The 18087-nt window shown below is 42.4% G+C and overlaps 1 protein-coding gene across 5 annotated transcripts in view; it reads left to right on the top strand.

Moving 5' to 3' along the window:
* Positions 1-2261: 2261 nt before the first annotated feature.
* Positions 2262-18087, top strand: part of LOC127606500 (E3 ubiquitin-protein ligase RNF220-like) — a 30420-nt gene continuing 14594 nt past the window's right edge. For 2 of the 5 annotated variants that reach the window (XM_052074922.1, XM_052074920.1), the window contains exons 1-2: positions 2262-2532; positions 3455-4069. In XM_052074922.1, coding sequence (XP_051930882.1) covers positions 3475-4069 — 595 coding nt within the window. In that variant the 5' untranslated portion in view covers positions 2262-2532; positions 3455-3474. The remainder of the gene's footprint in view (positions 2533-3454; positions 4070-18087) is intronic. The other 3 variants (XM_052074916.1, XM_052074921.1, XM_052074919.1) reach the window with 3 other exon arrangements.

Below are 18087 nucleotides of genomic sequence, written 5' to 3'. Positions count from 1 at the left end.
GAGGCCATTTGAGCTCCTGAAGCGTTTTACACGCATACCGAATTTTAACATCTGAACTGATTCTTAAAATGTGGGACACCCCACAAATACCAAGAAAATAAGTGTTCTTACTGTTCTTATAGTGTGGTGGACCAACACAGCACGCTGTGCAAACAACTGTATCGCCAGCGAGACTGTTGTAGTACCAAAACCGACCTGTGAGAGGCAGCATGGTGCCACAGGGCATCCAGACTGACAGGAAAAAAGAGTAGAAGAAGAAATAGAATAAGCGAACTGTTAAATTATCTGGTAATTAGTGTGTTTGTTGGACAGAGCCCTCCTGCTAATTGCGAAACTCTGCAACTAATCAATGTATCCACTCAAAAAGTTTTTTTTATTGCCTGTAGATGCCAAAAGGTGGTAGTAGAGTACTACTTTTGTCTAAATAAAGCTCCTCAATACTGTAGCTCCTTGTTGCTAAGAAGCCACAACAATTTTTGTCGAAATGAAATGCCTCGACTCACTTCAACAGTGTTCCTTGTTGCCAAAATTCCCCCGAATGGAGCTCCACAAATCTCTTCTACATAGTTCCTTTGACTCATACTTCCAGCAATATGATTATTTTTCCATTTACATAGCACCCCGTGAAGGAGGAATATTGCTTCAACTGCATGTGCTTTTTGACAGCAAAACAGCACTAGCCAATCAGATGATTGCCCAGTGTGACATTTTGGATACTCATCGAATAGCAGCATTGCGTTTAACACTAAATGGAAAAAAAACGTCTCAACTCTGTCCAGCTATTCACTATTTGTGCAGCTGTCAGAATGCCGAACGTGTAGTACTGGTGGAACAATTTAATGCCCATCATTCCATGTAAGTGTTGTTTATACAGACCAGTGACACGGAAAAATGCTGAGAAATTACAGTTTGATCAGGCAGTGTAAAGGGAGTTCAACACATGGTCACATGTACAAACATCCTCATTCAAATATTACAAATACTGTATGGTGACAAAGGTTTTCAGCTATGGGGTCAGGGATTGTCTTGACAGAAAATGGAAAAGGCTGTGCTTCGTTCTTGTTTACCTCCAGCACCGTCTGATCCGCTGACCTGAGGCACTGGGCAGGTGTGTAGCGGTGGAAGATTTCAGAAAGGTAAGATGGGGAGAGACCATTTAAAGATTTGAGAATAAATCGAAAAATCTTAAAATTAACCCTAAAATGTACAGGGAGACAGCGAACAAAGGATAGAATTGCAGTTATGTGCTCCCTCCTATAAAGTCCAGTTAGGAGGTGAGCAGCAGCAATTTGGACCAACTGGAGACACTTCTGGGAGGACTGGCTCTCTCCAAAATAAAGTGCATGACAGTAATCCACCAAAGATGTAACAAAAGCATGGATTGCTGTTTCAAAGTGCTGTTGAGAAAGGAGAGGCTTTACTTTAGCCAGGTGCCTTAAGTGAAAAAAAAAAAACGATTCAACAACAGCAAATTTTGTCAGTCCAATTTCAAATCGCTGTCCCTTTTAATAACCACTGTTGAGTTTAGACATTTCATGATTTTTTTTTATTATTCAGATAGTTAGACAGTCAGCTTTCTCCGCTGTTTTGGGCAAGAGGCGCGCTCCAAACAGCAGACAAACAACTATTCTCACATTCACACCTATGAACAATTTTCTTTGTCTTCAGTCTTCAGTCAAGCTACTGCGCATGTTTTGGCAATGTGGGTTGCAGCCAGACCGGCAGAAAACCCACTCAAGTAGAGAGAGAGAACATTTTAATTCCACGCTGGAATAATGTCATCAACGTTTGAACCCTGAAATTCCAAACTGTGAGGCAAATGTGCAAACCACTATTTCACCATGCTGTTCTCTTGAAACTATGCAGTATGTAGGTAGGCAATCCAGGAAATCCGATATTGGCTCTTAATTGGAATTAGTCCGATTTACAGATTTTTTTCAATTTTTTGTCAAAGGCAAGTTTCTCCATGCCACACCTATCATATAGGTATTGCATATATGATGCTCTTTTGGCTCTTTTCAATGGAAGTGATCCCCAACCATGTCTAATATGAAAATCTTCCAAGTCGATTAAAATATGTTTTATGACTTCAACTAAACTGGGATTGTCCTGTCGGCAGTGGTTTTGATTGTATACTAGTACTATACTGTCACCGCTGCTGGTTTGCTTGACTCATCTTTAGCAGCAGGCGAGAAAATTGAAAGTGTCCGACCGAGGAGGGCGAGAGGTGGGGTGGGGGTAAGTGGTGGAAAGAGGGGCTGGAAAAGAAGCAGAGACGGGAGGAGGGGGTGTCTCACACACGCACACGGAGGAGGGAGACACGGACAGACACGCAGCCGGCCCACTGATGTACTCAGCCCGGTTAGAGTCACGGCCACCGGTGAAGTCCTGTCGCAGCATCCCGGAGTAGAAGAAGAAAGGAGGACGCTTCGAGGGTCCGAAGTGCGCCCGCCCGCGGAAAGTGTCTCCGTGGACTGCTGGAAGTTGAGAGAGTGAGTGGAGTTCACATCTCGCCCGGAGTTCTTCATCAGAGTGAGTGCGCATCTACTTTGGATTACTGTTTAATCGGTCTTAATTTGGGATATTGATTGTTTAAAAGGCGCGTTTATTGAATGCGTAACACGATTGCGCATTACGCTGTAAAAGTGTCAAGGCGCTGAAAAACTGACGCTTAACATTTTATTTGACAATTGATGGTGCGAAAAACTAAAAGGTGAGTGCTTCATACTGCAGTTCCAATATAAGCTACAGTATGGAACGTTTGCTCATGTCAATTATGTCTAATTGGTTCAAAAACTTTTAACGAGTTCGGCAAAAGCCCCCCCCCCCAACCCCCACGCACCCCTCACAAACCGGAGAAAGTCTCATAAAGTTTTGTTTAAAACGAGAAATGTTTTTCACACGTCAGCAGGTTTCACTGAATGAACTGTTATATTTCATCTTTATGAAATATGAAATTCTATCATTTTAATCGTAATTATGTACTTTGCATTTCTTGTATTTATTATGTACTTGATTATATAAAACACTGTTGAAAGTAGACGTCAAAAACTCTTCATTTGTAAAAATGTTTTTATGCATTTATTTTCATATCGTCCTTAATTTTCTTAATTTGCCAAATCTGATCTTTTTTTTAAATGTCTTTGATCAATGCAGTTTTAAATGTAACACTGGCAGGTTTCTGCATTTGAGTTTTATTTTAATATATTTACATTTTATGCTTATCACATTTAAATACATATTGAAATGCCACGTGTTGCTAACAATTTGAATTTTCAATCTTTAATTAAAATACATCTAAAACCTCTTGGAAAAAAAGCTCCTACAGTTCCAGCAGAGCGCATTTTACTAAATTCAATATGATAAATGAGTTAGTGGGGGATTAGATATGTTTGAATTATTTCTCAGCCTTTGCACTTTCCATTAAAAAAATGTTCTCTTTATTCTTTCTCAGCGCCGCTCAAAAGGAGGTGAATGGACCTCCACCGCCCCTTTAAGATGGACAGCTCCACCTACATGCCAGCTCCTCTCGCTTCCCCCGCTCTCATGGTCCTCGCCTCCACCGCTGAGGCTGGCCGCGACGCCTCCGTCCCCAGTCAGGCGCCCAGGCCCTTCGGGGTTCCGGCCTCAGTGGAGAAAGAGCTCCATCTCCCCTTCCCCTCCGCATCCTACGCCTTTGCCTCCATGTATCAACGCCAGGGCCCCGTATCAGGCCCCTTTCCTGGCCGAGACTTCCCGGCATCCCTACTCCACCTGCACCCCCAGTTCACCCCACCCAACTTAGACTGCTCTACTCTGGGCATGCTCCACCACAGCGGGGTCGGCGGTGCCTTTCGACCTTTCTCATCCCCGCATGATGAGAGGGAGCCGATCGGTTATCACTCGGCCTTCACGCCGGCAAAGAGGCTGAAAGGTTGCTTCTCGGAGGTGGAGGGTAAGGAATTTGACTTTGGCTCCCCCGGCGGCTCCGTTAAAAGTGGAGAAAACCCGGGGCGGAAGCTGTTCTCCATGTCTGGTCTGCTTTCTGATGGTGAGGCGTCATCCAGCCCAGAGGAGCGCAGGGAGCAGAGTGAGTGTAAAGTCACACAATTTATGCAACTCTTTTTAATATTTGCATACTGTCTCTTTTGGACAACTTTCTTACTGTATTTCATGGATCAAGTTGACATGATTCAGCTCAAAATATTTGCAAAGTTGGTGTCCAGTCAAAAGACTACACGTGTACATAGAGCATGTAATATTTTCTGTGGTTAATATAAAAATGCGCTATTGAAAGTGCATGAGAGGATGGATGAAAAGCACAAATTCGAAGGTACATGTCTCTTTTTTGGGGGGGATATAAATGTGAAACAAAACGTATTTGGACATTCTATATTGCAACGATGGAAGTGTCTATGAAAGAAATTTGTAGTTACCACCCAACCCATTTCAGAGCTTTCACTGTTCTGGGAAGACTTTCGACAAAATGTGTGTCTTTATGCTTCGATCACTGACCTGAAAAGAGGTCCTGGCTCATAATCTCATTTGTAGTTCATTTCAAAGGTGTTTGAACAGAAATTCCTCCACATCAAACTCATCCAAACATTGCCTTCATGGTCTGTTCTTGGTACACTGGGCCACAGTGAAGCCGGTATCGAAAAATGAAAAGCTTACAACTGCTCTAAATGTCTCGATAAAATTAAGAATTATTCTGAGCAGGCTGACCTGCACTCTGATTGATCAATTCATTGATTGAGAGTGTCTCCAAAATCTTTTGTCCATACCATGTAACGGGTTTTATATTTCCTTTTGCTCTCTACGCGTGCCTGTGAGGAACTTTGACACAAATCATGTGAACAGCTGCACTTGTTTAGCTCAGTGATCATTAGCCACACATGACCATTAGGCCTATTGGTAGTCAGACTTTCCTTGAGCAGCAGAGGTACACAGGAACGTATGGCGAGCAGACGTCGGAGGAGTGCGTGTCGGAAGAGGAATGACATCCTGTCAGAGATAACGAGGTGGCAGCGATAGAGGAAGGGATGGAGGAGGATGGAGAAAATGAAAGAGGGAGAAAGTGTGAGAGAAAGCAAAGCGCATCAGCCCGAGCTTCCGTGCGCAAAAAAAAAAAACCCTCAGTGCAAATATGGCCGCCCACACCAGACGTCTGATTTGTTGACAAATGAGTGGGAGAGGTGTCAGTCAGAGCGCAGGGGAAGGAAGAGACGCTCCTCATTACTCCCGGGGATAATTGCCCGACGACGAGGGGGCACCGCAACGCACAGGGGAGGGAGAGTTCAGAACTAGGGGGGGTCAGGGTGATGGGGGGAACAATGCTAGGCATGATGGGAAATCAAACCCTACTTGGCGGGGGCCGCCACGGGGAGCGCCTGACACTTCAAAGTGTGCACAGAAAGACAGAGGGAAGAGAGCATCCAAAGGCTCGTCAGATCAGAGGGGACACTATCAAAAATAATGACAATGAGAAAAAAAGTGTGTGGGGGGGCAGGGCTGAAGGCAGAAGTGGTGGGGTTGAGGGCGTGAAGGGTTCAGATACACCTGAAGGAAACTTTCATCCCACGCAAAAAGGACAAGGAATAGGAACAAGTTGTTTTAAGAAAAGTTTCACATGCGTGCATCTTTTTGTTGAAACTTGACGATTTTTGTGTTGAGTGACAGGGCCTGGGAGGCGGAGCGGCAGGAAGGAATCTCAATATGGAATTTTAATAAGGACGGGAAGGGAACGCGAAACGTTGGCAGCCGGCGTGCTGGCATGAGAGGTGTGCCTGCCTCCCTGACAGTGTTTGCTCTGCGTAGCCGTGCATGTGTGCTCCGCTCACCTCCTGGTTTTTGGGAATCTCATTTAGGGGAATGTTGACAAGGACAAAAGATGGAAGGGAAGTGGGAGTGCGGGGCTGAAGTTTGGGGGTGGACAAAAATTGGAATCTGCTTTTCCAGCTTGATCCAATTAGTCTGGAGTGAAGGCAAACTTAAGAGCTTTAATGCAATTGAGCTGCCAGCACTTGCTGCAAGTCTGACATGCACTTGTTCCTCTTGACTGACTAACAGACAGTCACTTCAGGACCTCAAGTCTTAAGTGTTCAGCCTGGAAATTTCTCAGGCTTTGAGAGAGCGCCGGTTCCAGACTAGACAACCTACCGAAATGCAAACAAGTACAAGCTAGACGAGACAGTCAAACTTTTCCTCATTGGTCGACTCGTCTCATTGGCAATGTAGGAAAAAGTACCATAGTTTTTTCGGAGGACTCAAATGCAATGGACAAATATTCTCACAGTTGCTATTTTGTTCCATTGCTACTCATGGTGAAGCTTCATCCAGGGCATTTTCATCAGTATAGTTTGCGTTTTGGTTTGGAGGTTCAGTCTTGCCGCAATGCCACATACACAAGAGCCATAAAAAAGTGTTTGCCCACTTCTCATATTCCTATTTTTTTGCATGGTTTCCCACTTTCATATTTATGACTATCAAATAAATGTAAATATAAATAGCAGTGAACGATAACCCAAGTAAACATAAAAAGCAATTTTTAATGATGATTTTTTTTTCACTCAGGGGGAAAAAAAATTCAAAGCAAACTGCCCCTTTGAAAAAGGTACTTGCCCCGAAACCTAATCACCAGTTGGGTCACCCTCAGCAGCAACTCGTGAAATCAAGCATTTTCTATTACTGCAAATGCATCTTCCATATCTCTGTGGAAATATTTTTGGCCCACTCTTCCTTTCAGAATTGCTTTAATTCAGCAACACTGGAAGGTTGTCAATCAATAATGACATATTCAAGGGCATGCCGTAGCAATTCAGTCCAATTCAAGTCCGCAATTTGACTAGGTTACACCGAAATCTTGATTTTGCTTTTTAAGCCATTTAGATGTTGACTGATGGATTTATTTTGGATTGTTGTTCTGCTGCAGACTACAAATGCACTTCAGCTTGAGGTCATGAACTGATGGCTCAACATTCTCCTTCAGGATTTTCTGGTAATGAGTAAAATCATGGTTCTATCAACTAGAGCAAGTCGTCCAGGTTTTGAAATAACAAAGCAGCCCCAGAACATGACACTATTTTACACGTCATTCTGAAAAGCCGTACTCGAGGTGTTATAGCTTGCGGTGACAACCAAATATATGACTAAATATTTTCTTAAAGTGGCATATCAAGGTGCTAGTCATCACTATATGTGCACTCTTTGAAAAGTCAGAATATTTGATACAGCTCTTATATTACATCTCATAGAGGTTTACCGAATGTTGCAAGACTCTCTGGTCAGTGTCCACATCTGGCAAGGATGAATCTCCTCATCTGGGCCGTGCATCATGGTGGCAGGACACCTCCATCTGCCCTGTTAGTGACTTACCTCTGTTGATTTTTCCCTTCCAGAGTCTCCTCAGTTTTATCAGTTAAGGTCTGGGATGCTTGGCGTGCGCTGACAGCTGTTCAAACAGTCTTGTTGCCTTTCAAAGGGCAGATGCTTGCAGCCGAGCGAGTCGTGCTTATTTTCCTCAGGGAGATGCTCTCTGCTGCTGGGCTGCCCCAAAACTGAAATGGCCCTTTACCGGGAACAAAAATACGGAAACTGGAAGACAGCGGCCAGGTTTGACAGATGATTGGTATGTGCGTTTGTGTCACTAGGGTGCCAAAGCTGGTAGAGAGCAAGATGTTAGAGAGCGTTGTGCACATGAGACTATTAGGAGACTTAAGTTCTTCACTTGCACAGTGACACAAGTTCCCCAAGAAACAATGCAATCATAGATTTGTACATTAAATACCAACAGCAGTTCTCCAACCGGCGCCTGATCATTTTTTCTAGAAAATGTTCAAAATTTTCCAACCCAGAGAAATGCATTAAACTTGACAGGACTATAACTAACAGTGTTGGAAAAAATTCACTGAAGCTGACTGCAAATCAAACATTACCGTTTTATGAGATTTTATAGACTAAATTCATTTTAACATTTGCCAAGCCTGCACTAGAGTGTGACACTGGAGTGGATTTTTACTTTTGTCCAATCACACTCCCACAAAAAAATAAAAATAAAAAAAAAATCTCAGCCTGTCACAGTCCCAGTCCATAGTTTAAAAAAAAAACCCTCTCCTGTTCTGGTCCCAGTGAAAACGACTGATGGACTAGCTAAGCATCTATTGGGGCAAAATGCTTACATTAATTATGTATAAAACAATATTTTCAAAGGTTACCAAAAATAGAAGGGGGGTATTCAAATTCAACACACAGTACTCCCTGCCTGATTTTGGCTTGCGGAAACAGAATCAATACTGCATAGTTCCATGTTAGATTTGTCCCATGGATTACTGGTCACGGTGAAGCTTGATAAGCTTGCTGCAGACGTGGCTTAAATGGGCCCAAAAGCGTGTGTGTGCGTGTGTGTGTGTGTGTGTGTGTGTGTGTGTGTGTGCGTGCGTGTGTTCATTTATCTCCAGAATGTCAAGTTTTCTGTACTGAACAAAGCCGTCTTGAGTTATTAACAGCCTGACTAAATAAAACAAAATACACTCTCATAATTGTCATCTGCTAGCAATACGTGCATGTTTATGTCTATAGAAAAATAAGTTTGGCATATTGACACATGAATGCAAGCTCTATTGTACGGGACAAAAAGGACAGCGTCTTGTCGTAGACGTCTGCTCGTATTGAGTGGAGCTACCCGTTGAAAGACAGTGTTTACATCCCACTGGCAGGCCGCAAGGGGATCAATAGCAACCACTCAATTCTCATGCATATACATCTCGTATCTACTCAGCGCTATTATTCCCAGGGTGTACGCACCTCCTCATCAGCACTCCCCGCACCAACGGCAACTCTCACCAAATGCTTATTTAAGGTGTAGAACTGTATAACATCCACATTCTGACCAAAAGATAGGAACACACACGCACGCGTTGAGTGCCTTTTTCAAGCCGCTCTCAAACTGACCACACTGGTAGTCTCCTTGTGCGTTTCAAACGCTCCAGGGAGAAGAATTACAATATTAATGGTTGGTTGTGTTTGATGTGTTGACTGTTTCCCCTCCTGTGGGGATGGTAGTTTGTTCTCCTAATGTTCTCCCAAGTAAAAGAGACTTTCATCTTGGCAGGGGTGGGGGGGACTCTTCAGTGGTTTTTCCCTCCATCCCTTCATCCTTTCCATCAGGGTCAGAGAGAGGGAGCATGGAATGTTACTTGTCATGTATTTGGATTTAGATATGGCCCGTGTGTGGCCGTGCAGTGTGCAACATTTTGGTCACTGCTCCCCTCAAAGTCACATTTCCCTTCATCGCTGTCAAACTAAACCCCGCACGCGTCTGTGACTTTTCAATAAAATATTTGTTTTGTTTTCATTGCAGTATTTGAGAGGTTACTCTGATTGCCAAGATCTCTCAGTTATGTCGGTAAGAATAATAATAATAATCTATTGTCTCACAACTGTTAATTCAACAAATCTGCTGGTGGCATTTATTGCCAAGTCAAATGGCAGATGCCATAGGTTATTATACTTACACATTTTGGAAAAAAAATAAAATTAAAATAATAAAATAAATAAATCCTAATGTTCCTAATCGCCAGAACACATGCAAGAGCTTAGTTCAGCAGTCGTAAAGTAATTTTCCTGTTCTTAGCATTTTCTTGTTTGCATTACCTATTCCAAAAGCGCCTCAACAAGTGCTGTTAAGAAGCATATAAATCAATGTTATGAACTAAGTAAGATTCCAGTGTCTGTGCCACATGGACAGTGGTCTGCTCATAAGTCATGGCTTTGTTGTTCTTCTTCTTTTTACACTTTTATGACAACTAAGACATGTTTATGATGCTAATTACTTTTGCATTATAATTTCAGCATAATATATCTTATTGAAGTTAGCGCATGAGTATTTTGATGATTTTTTTTCATGTAAATGCTATATAAAATACAACATATCCGCTAGCAGAATATTTCTACTTTTATTATTTTCTGCTGAAAATGTTGTTTCCGAATCAAAACAAGTCGGAAATTGACCAGTATTGTTTGATGGCTTGCATTTGCCCTTCCGTTGTAATAAACGTTTTAATGGGCATGGCCTTCATTCTTTCAAGACTTGTGTCAGGTTACTCTCACCCTATATTTTGACAAACTGAGTACTGGCAAATATTAATATTTTTTTAATTATGAATGTTACTACAGACGAGTGTGTACGTGTGTGTGTGTGTGTGTGTCTGTCTTCCAGTGTCTCTGCAGGCTCAATTGTGTCTCCAAAAGAGTGCGTGTCAGATTGTGGACCACACAAATTGCCGCAGACAGACAGGATCGCTATAAGTCTAGAAGGAGACTTTTACAGTAGCGGGGGGACACGTGTGTGTGTGTGTGTTAATGTGTGTTTGTGTGCAGTGGGGCATTTTTGCGGTGACCATCAGCACCTGTTAAACAATCAGGAGTCATAACACATCTTGTCGTCACTGCATCTGCCTCTGTGTCCCGCTGTGATGGGCTCGGGGGTGAAGGGTTGCTCATAATGAGACCAAGGCCAAGGGGTGTTTAAAACAACACCCTTGTTTTAACAGTGGCTGCTTTTCCTTTTTCCTCTCTCGGTTTCCTCCCGTGTTCCGCCGCTGTGTCCAAGTACCTGATCAACCTGCATTGCAGCTGCTTCTCATCTCACATCAAAGGGCCGCACACACGTGTGTGCAAATGTGTGTGTGTGTGTATAGGAAGGAGTCGGGGTAACGGTGGAACGGGGGTGAATTTCTGGAGATCGAATCGCGTGTTCCTTAGAAGTGGCGCGCCGCATGCACACAGCATCCTTCGCAGTGTCCCCCGAGCCCAACAAATCAGTGTCGGGGCCCATCGACATGTCAGAGAGGGCAAACGTCGAGGTTAAACACATGCTGCTCACTCTGTGTGTGTCATTGTGTGTGTTGGGTGTGTGTATATGCCTTGTGTCAGACAGACCTCATTACAGCATGTCGTTTTTTTTTTTTTTTTTTTTTTGCGAGTCTTCCAGCTGTAGAGAAGCTTGACAAAAGCCAAGTGTGTCAAAAATGCATGCCAGGCTTGATGGCTTTACCTCCCCCAGTGCACAATCGTCTGACATCATTCTGCGACTTTAAGCCATTGTTTGCATTTTTAAAAAAAAGTATTTTATGAAAAATGAAGCAGCATGTCAAGATGTACGCATGCGTGAAAAAATGATGTTATAACTGAACTCTTCAAAGTTGACACATTACACTTAGGAAGGGAAAAGTTCATTTTAGCTCATGTAACCACATCTACAAGCTGGTTTCGCATGTTCTAAAACATAAATATTCTCTTCATTTATGTCAATTTAAGATGAATAATGCATTTATTCAACATAATGATTATTTTATTAAATTTATTAAGCTCTTGGTGAAATAATATGAAAGGTGATCAGGCCTGAAAGAGAATTATGTTCATCAGGATGCACAGCAAAAGCTTGGTTCCGTCCCCAACCGGGGGTTTGACTTTGATGCTAATAAACATTAATATGACTTTGTAAAATTACGAACCAAGCAAAAAATGTAAATCACATTTATAGTCATAGTTGTGTTTGTTTTATTCTGTGAGAATGAGCGTTTATGTGGATAATTTGTTGTGATACAGATGATTAGCTACAGGTATGTCTGTTCGGTCTTTTCACTAATGTTAGTTTGCAAACCTCTTCGTGTGCCAGCTAACATCTTGCCTGGGTGAGGACAGCTTTAACCATTTTAACTTTTCATTTTGTCTTCACCGTTCAGGAAGAATTACAGATAGCATCGACGTATACCAGGGATGGACAACTTATACAATAGCAAAGATAAGATAAGATAAGATAAGATATCCTTTATTCGTCCCACACTGGGGAAATTTACAGCCTCCAGCAGCAAGAATGAATGTAGAAAGAAGAAAGGAGAAAGAGAAAAAAAAAACAACAAACATCTTTCAATTAAATACAATATGAACACAAATGGATAAATCACAGTACTATTTACAATTTTCCTTCACATCATTTAATTGTTATTATTATTATGATTGTTATTTTTTATTCATCAGCCTGACAGCAGTCGGTAGGAACGAGCGTCGGTATCTCTCCTTCTTGCAGCGCGGGTGTAACAGTCTCTGGCTGAAGGAGCTACCAAGTGCTGTCAGGGCGGGCTGGAGGGGGTGGGAGGGACTGGCCATCATAGCTTTTAGCTTAGTTAGCATCCTTCTGTTGCCCACCTCCTCCAGAGTGTCAAGGGAGCAACCCAGGACAGAACTGGCCTTCCTGACCAGTCGCTCCAGTCTCTTTCTGTCCCGGGCTGAGATGCTGCCTGACCAGCAGACAATGCCATAATGGATGGCCGAGGCCACCACTGAGTTATAGAACGTCTTAAGGAGTGACACAAAGGGGCCACAATTTTTCAACAGTGCTAATGGGGGGACCGTATTGGACCGCACACTTCCTATCTGGATGTAGAACAAAAATGCTACTTTTTATTAAGGACAAAATATGTGCATGTGTATGTTTTTTACAAAACCAATGTACCGAAGAGTATCTTCATACAATAGAATTTCACACGCACATTGATTAGAGCCAACGCTCAACTACACAAAATAACTAAGAAAAATAAATAAGAAAATAATTTCTCTGAATTGCTAAAACAACAACGGCACTTTATAGTTTTGCACCGTGCAACATTGTGCAGAACTGAGATTTGCAAAAGTATTTTTAAGTGCAGTATTATTATTTTACTGATGGACGAATTGTAATGCTACTATTTGCTTGACATTCTGCCCATGGCCTAACAACCCCGTAAAGGTCAGATCCTCGAATCACCTTCCTGCCTTAAAGGTCAAAGTTGACCATGATCGACCCCGTCGCACAAGGGGTGTAAACACTCTTCCCCCGTTTTTCTCCTGAGAGAATAGAATTGAGTTTGGGCCATAAATCAAATGCTTCATAATTGGTAGGAAAACAGCCGTCCAGCAGTATATAACCTTTTATGTGTCGTCCCAACTCTTTATTATGGTGCTAATGAGTGGCCAGACATCAGGGTTGGACCTGCAAGCCAACAGGGAAGAAGGGAAGGAGTGAGCACTTTGCTAAAATACTGCTGACTGACCACTCACATAAATACACACAGGAATTCAGTGCACTGTCACACACCAGAGGGGACGCATATTTACACCAACAGATATGCACGTATGCAACCAGCTCCTCTCTCTCTCTCTCTCACACACACACACACAGACACACACACAGGCTCAGCAGTGTCCATTACAAACTGCCATTAGTATGGAGATTGTGCTAATTGTCCCCATAGACCACACAGGCAGCGCTTGGCAGGCCTGCTGCGAGGCCGCTGGGCTGGGTCACACAGCGGAGTCCGTTTCACACATCCTTTTGTCTCAGCCGTGACTCTATTAGTGAAATTACGAATCAATCATTGAATAATTATGGGATGCTCACATTGGATTGTCTTAATGCTAATAGTACCAATGTTGCCGTTCAAAATAAGGCAACGATAGAGGACTACACGATTTATGAAGACTGATGATTTTCATTTTTAATTAGAATCAGAATCAGTAACATCTTTATTGACCAAGTATGTCAAACACACAAGGAATTGGTCTCCGGTAGCATAGGCTACACTGTTATTGCAATAACAAGCAGCTGCAACAAACAAAGTCATGACATATAAATATCAAAAGACTTTCCGCAATGGGAGGGTACCATTGTGCAGTGGTAGCACCCACGGAAAGCTGTGCGATAATGTGCAGAGTCATCGAGCACAGATAAAGTGATCACTGGTGCAATACATTATTATGACTGTTGTGCAGTTGGTGCAGATAATTGTTGCACCATTTCTAAGTGACCGGAAGCAGTAATTGTAGTACGACTTGAGGTGTGCAATTATGCAGAAAGTCTTTGAGTGCTTTAAAGTGTTTGGTGCTGTGGAATATTGATCACCGACAATTGTTCAAGTAGGGCAATGGATGGAGTCTGGGTTGGGAATAACTCAGAGTCTGGTGGGGTTGGGCAGTTGTAGGAAGTGAAGGTGTCCTTTTTGAATCGATAGAAAAACATGTTTAGATCATCTGCCAGTCCCGCCAGAACTTCCAAAATCTTGTATGGAAGAGAACCTAGAGTAGCATGGATCGATGGGAGCGGGGTTCGATGTATCTTGACTAGCACACCGGCTCACTTCCCCTTCTTCCGGCGGCGCTTCCATGCTCCGTACAGAGCAGTCTTGTGGGTTTGGGTTTATTTGCGAAAAAAAAAATCAGTGAGTAGACTCTCTATTGCTGATTAAGTCTTCTCAGTAGCTGGGTTAGAGTCACCCAAAAAAGAACGAAAATGACAAAAACAAAGACAATACATACTCGGGAGCGTGTGATCCAGGCCGCCATTCGTGCCGGCACCATCTTGGTATTAATTTGATTATTTTGCTTCAGGAACTGCTTTTATAACGGGACATTTTTACCCCCGTGTCTGCTGTTGATCTAATATTTTAGTCAATTCAGTGAACGAAATGAAGAAGATATCATACAAAATATGATATACAGCATCTTAGTGAGCATCTTAGTAGAGCGTTGCACAACCTTTCAGATTTTTTTTTTCCAGATCTAATTCCAAATACATGCGAGAGAACCTCCAAGACACTCTGACTTTTGGTAGACCGTTTTGGCTGGTGAGAATCCAACCGCATTATCAGCTGCAGCAGCAGCTCAAAGCGTCTGGTGGTTCAAGTAGAAGAGCTTGAAGTGATAGCAGCTCCTGTGTTGACCTCACTCTGGGAGAACACAAGCGAGAATATCTATGCCCTCAGGCAGCGCCGCAGGCCTTTTTGTTCTTCTTCTGTGTTTGCTGACAGTTCGGAGGGGCTTATTGACGAGGAGATCACTGAGATTACATATTAGGTCTATGTGGAAGTGATACAGTCATCAGTGCATGCACACATTAGTGCGCCAGTGGAAGAACCTTGGTCTTTGGCATACTGACACGCCTGTCCCAGTCATCCTGAGATATTGAAGCGATTGTCACTGCAGGTCCAAGTGCACAATTTCAATTGAATGAATATATAAAAAAATTTGGACTGTCTATATTTGTTATGATTATTTACTTTCACGGAACACATGATACAGCCTGCATAGGCGGACACGCAAGCTGCATGTAAATAACTACACAAGGGTTTTAAGAAACAAATGGTTGTACAATTAAAAGACCTCTCTTTAACTCATTTTAACTAAATTATCAAATAGGCAAATACAATAGATCAATATTGCACAATATATGGAACACACTCCAAAAATTGACCAATATTAAATTGGCCCCAACACTCTCCAAATAACCTCGGTGTTGTGTAAAGTGTTAAGACACCTGATTATGCTTAACTACTCATCTATTTAGAATCTCACTTTTCATAAAAAATATAATAAAAGCTAGAAGAGTAAAAACCCAGAACACTCCAAACTTTGAAGCAGACATGCTAAAAACTGGTGACTGGTGAAAAGTGTGTACTGTATCTCCAAATTTTGTGAGCTTTAATTATTTATGATAACTTTGGCTGGTTTCCTGAGAGAAAACTTCATTGGAGGGATGTGCAGGATCTCCACATTCAGATGATTATTAAATTCTATGAGAGAGCTTTGTTAAATCTGAGGTGATTTAAGGTCAGTTATCATCTCAACTCTGTTGATCTGCAGTTTAACAAACCCCCCACCCCCCGCCGCCCACGCACACTTGACTCTCAATCACTTCCTGTTAAATATGCTGCATATATGGCTTACTGGAGATAAGATCCATCATGTATTTGCTCATCCAGGCAGACACAATAGCGTCCTTTAGGAAGTGTGACTAACCCAAACACAGGTGCGTCATAGAGTGTGCCAGGTGCATTTTCTTTTTAGGTGCCAGCAGCATTCAACACTGTGTTTTGGACAGTATCGGATGTTATCTGGTGGAGTGGCGGGCGGTGGGCCAAGTGGCGGCTTAGCTCTAATGATGTCTTGCGATGAGGCCGAAAGGCTTGAAAACCTTCACGGCGAGGTAAACGACACCCTTCTGACATTCTGAAACGTTCTGATGGGAAAGACGGATGCGGGCCGTTTTCTGGTCATGAGCCCTGATACAATGTAGGACCATTTTATTTGCTTTCTTGGAGGATGCTGGTGGTTTTAAAGAGCTTTCAACTCACCTGTGGAGTGTTGCGTCTTAATAGCTAATACCTTCACCTGCACCACATTTTGTATGAGGGTTAGCTGTGTGTGCGAGGGAGTAGCAAATGTGGGATTTGTTTCGTTTGGATCAAATTTCAAGATGGCTGGAGTACATGTACTTACTGTCAACTGTATACAATGGCATATTTACAGATTTGTTTGAAAAAGCACCCTTTGTTTGCCTCCGTGCTGTGTTACGATTTTGTGTTTGCAAGTAATACGGACAATCACTCTTTTCCAAGGCTGATATATATATATATATATATATATATATATATATCAAACTAAACGAATGGTCAACGTTTTTCAAAACACGCTCCTTTAGTTGATACTGGCTGAACCCTTGTGTCAGAGTAACTTAAAGAAAGTTTGGAAACTGTTACACACTTTCAAAAAGTAATTGCAGGGCCAATCATATCCGTCGGTAGGCAAGTTAAACATGAACTAAGGATAAACTTTATTTATTTATTTATTTTTATTTTTGATAGGATGTGTGAAGGAAGGGTACACAGAAGGAAGATTGATTCCTTCATAAGATTGAAAAAACTGAGAAGCAGGGAAACTCACAACTTTGTTTGAACTCAAACAAAGCATTGCATCAGGTGGATGGATTCATTCTGTTGACACAGATTCAAGAACGGGCACTGTGATTCAATGTGACAGTATATATCATAGTGAGTGGCGGTTGATTGTATCACAATGAGTGACAGGCCACTGGTAAACTGCTCTTTCTCTTTCCACACTCGCTAGCTTTCCTGACCCTGTCAGACTGATGGCACGGCAAATGGATTGGCAAAAGGCGAGATTGCCCCAAGTGAGAGCTCCTTTGCGTCTCACATGCAAAAAAAAAAAAAAAATGGGGGAAGAAGAATGAAACAACTTGACTGAGATGCACCTGAAGTCTGTATCTGGTTGCAGATCAGCAAGGATTTGTCGTGCATGAATAAAGGAGCATCATAAAAGGAAATGAAATTTCAAATGATGTCTTATTTGCATTGTTTATTTTTTGAACTGTTAAAAGTTAGTGCTAATGCTACATGTGTATTTTCAGCGAGCAAGAAAGTTCAGTGTACAGCTTTTTTTGTTGGCAAAGGTTCTGAAGGGTCCCATAATAATTTCAGGAGTGCAGAACCACTTTTTGAGACCCTTTGTTTGGTATACCAGCCGCAGGGTTACAAAACCTAAAGGGCAGCGAGATAGAGCCTGCAGATTAGTCAATAGAATCAGTCAGTCACTCGTCAAGATGTTACCAAAACTGGTCTATCTGTCCTTCAATGATATCTTTTGTGAAGCGTAGTAATGTGTTGATACGTAACGTTGTTAGTCCCATGTCATATTGGAAAATATTTTTTCCTAGTTGGTGACTCATTCCCATGACTTCACATTGTTGACTGTTGTAGTTATCTGGTCATTATTCTGTTATGTTTTTTTTGTTTTTTTTAATTATGTGATGTGATAATTTTAGTTATGTGAGGAAATTACGGCAGAAAAAGTCTTCAAGCTCCTGTGTAGATTTGCTGTGAGTGAGAACATAAGTAGCTTTATATCACCGCAAATGACTAAGGACAGCTCCTGACTTGCACTAGCTCTCACCAATCTGTAATTCACTATCACAGATCATTGAGCCATGCATCTCAATGAGGGCCAGATTGATTGGCCGGAACGGCGCAGAGGCAGGATTCGATCCTTCGCACGCCGGTCTTGGGAAGGGAAACGTGGCCGCAGTGTCGAGCGGCCACCCAGTCCACTCTCCATCAACCACATGATTGGACTCATGCATGCCGAGCCACACCCGCACCTGATTGAACAATTGTGGTGACTAATGGACAAGATGAGAGAGAGAAAGGGTGAGAGGGAGACTGAGATAAATTTGGGCTTGTGTGCTGATTGACCCGTGGTCAAAGAGGTTATGTCCATTGA

Source organism: Hippocampus zosterae, chromosome 8, assembly GCF_025434085.1.
Source record: "Hippocampus zosterae strain Florida chromosome 8, ASM2543408v3, whole genome shotgun sequence".
In the NCBI taxonomy this organism is placed as follows: Eukaryota; Metazoa; Chordata; class Actinopteri; order Syngnathiformes; family Syngnathidae; genus Hippocampus; species Hippocampus zosterae.
This window is presented reverse-complemented; position numbering and strand designations above follow the sequence as displayed.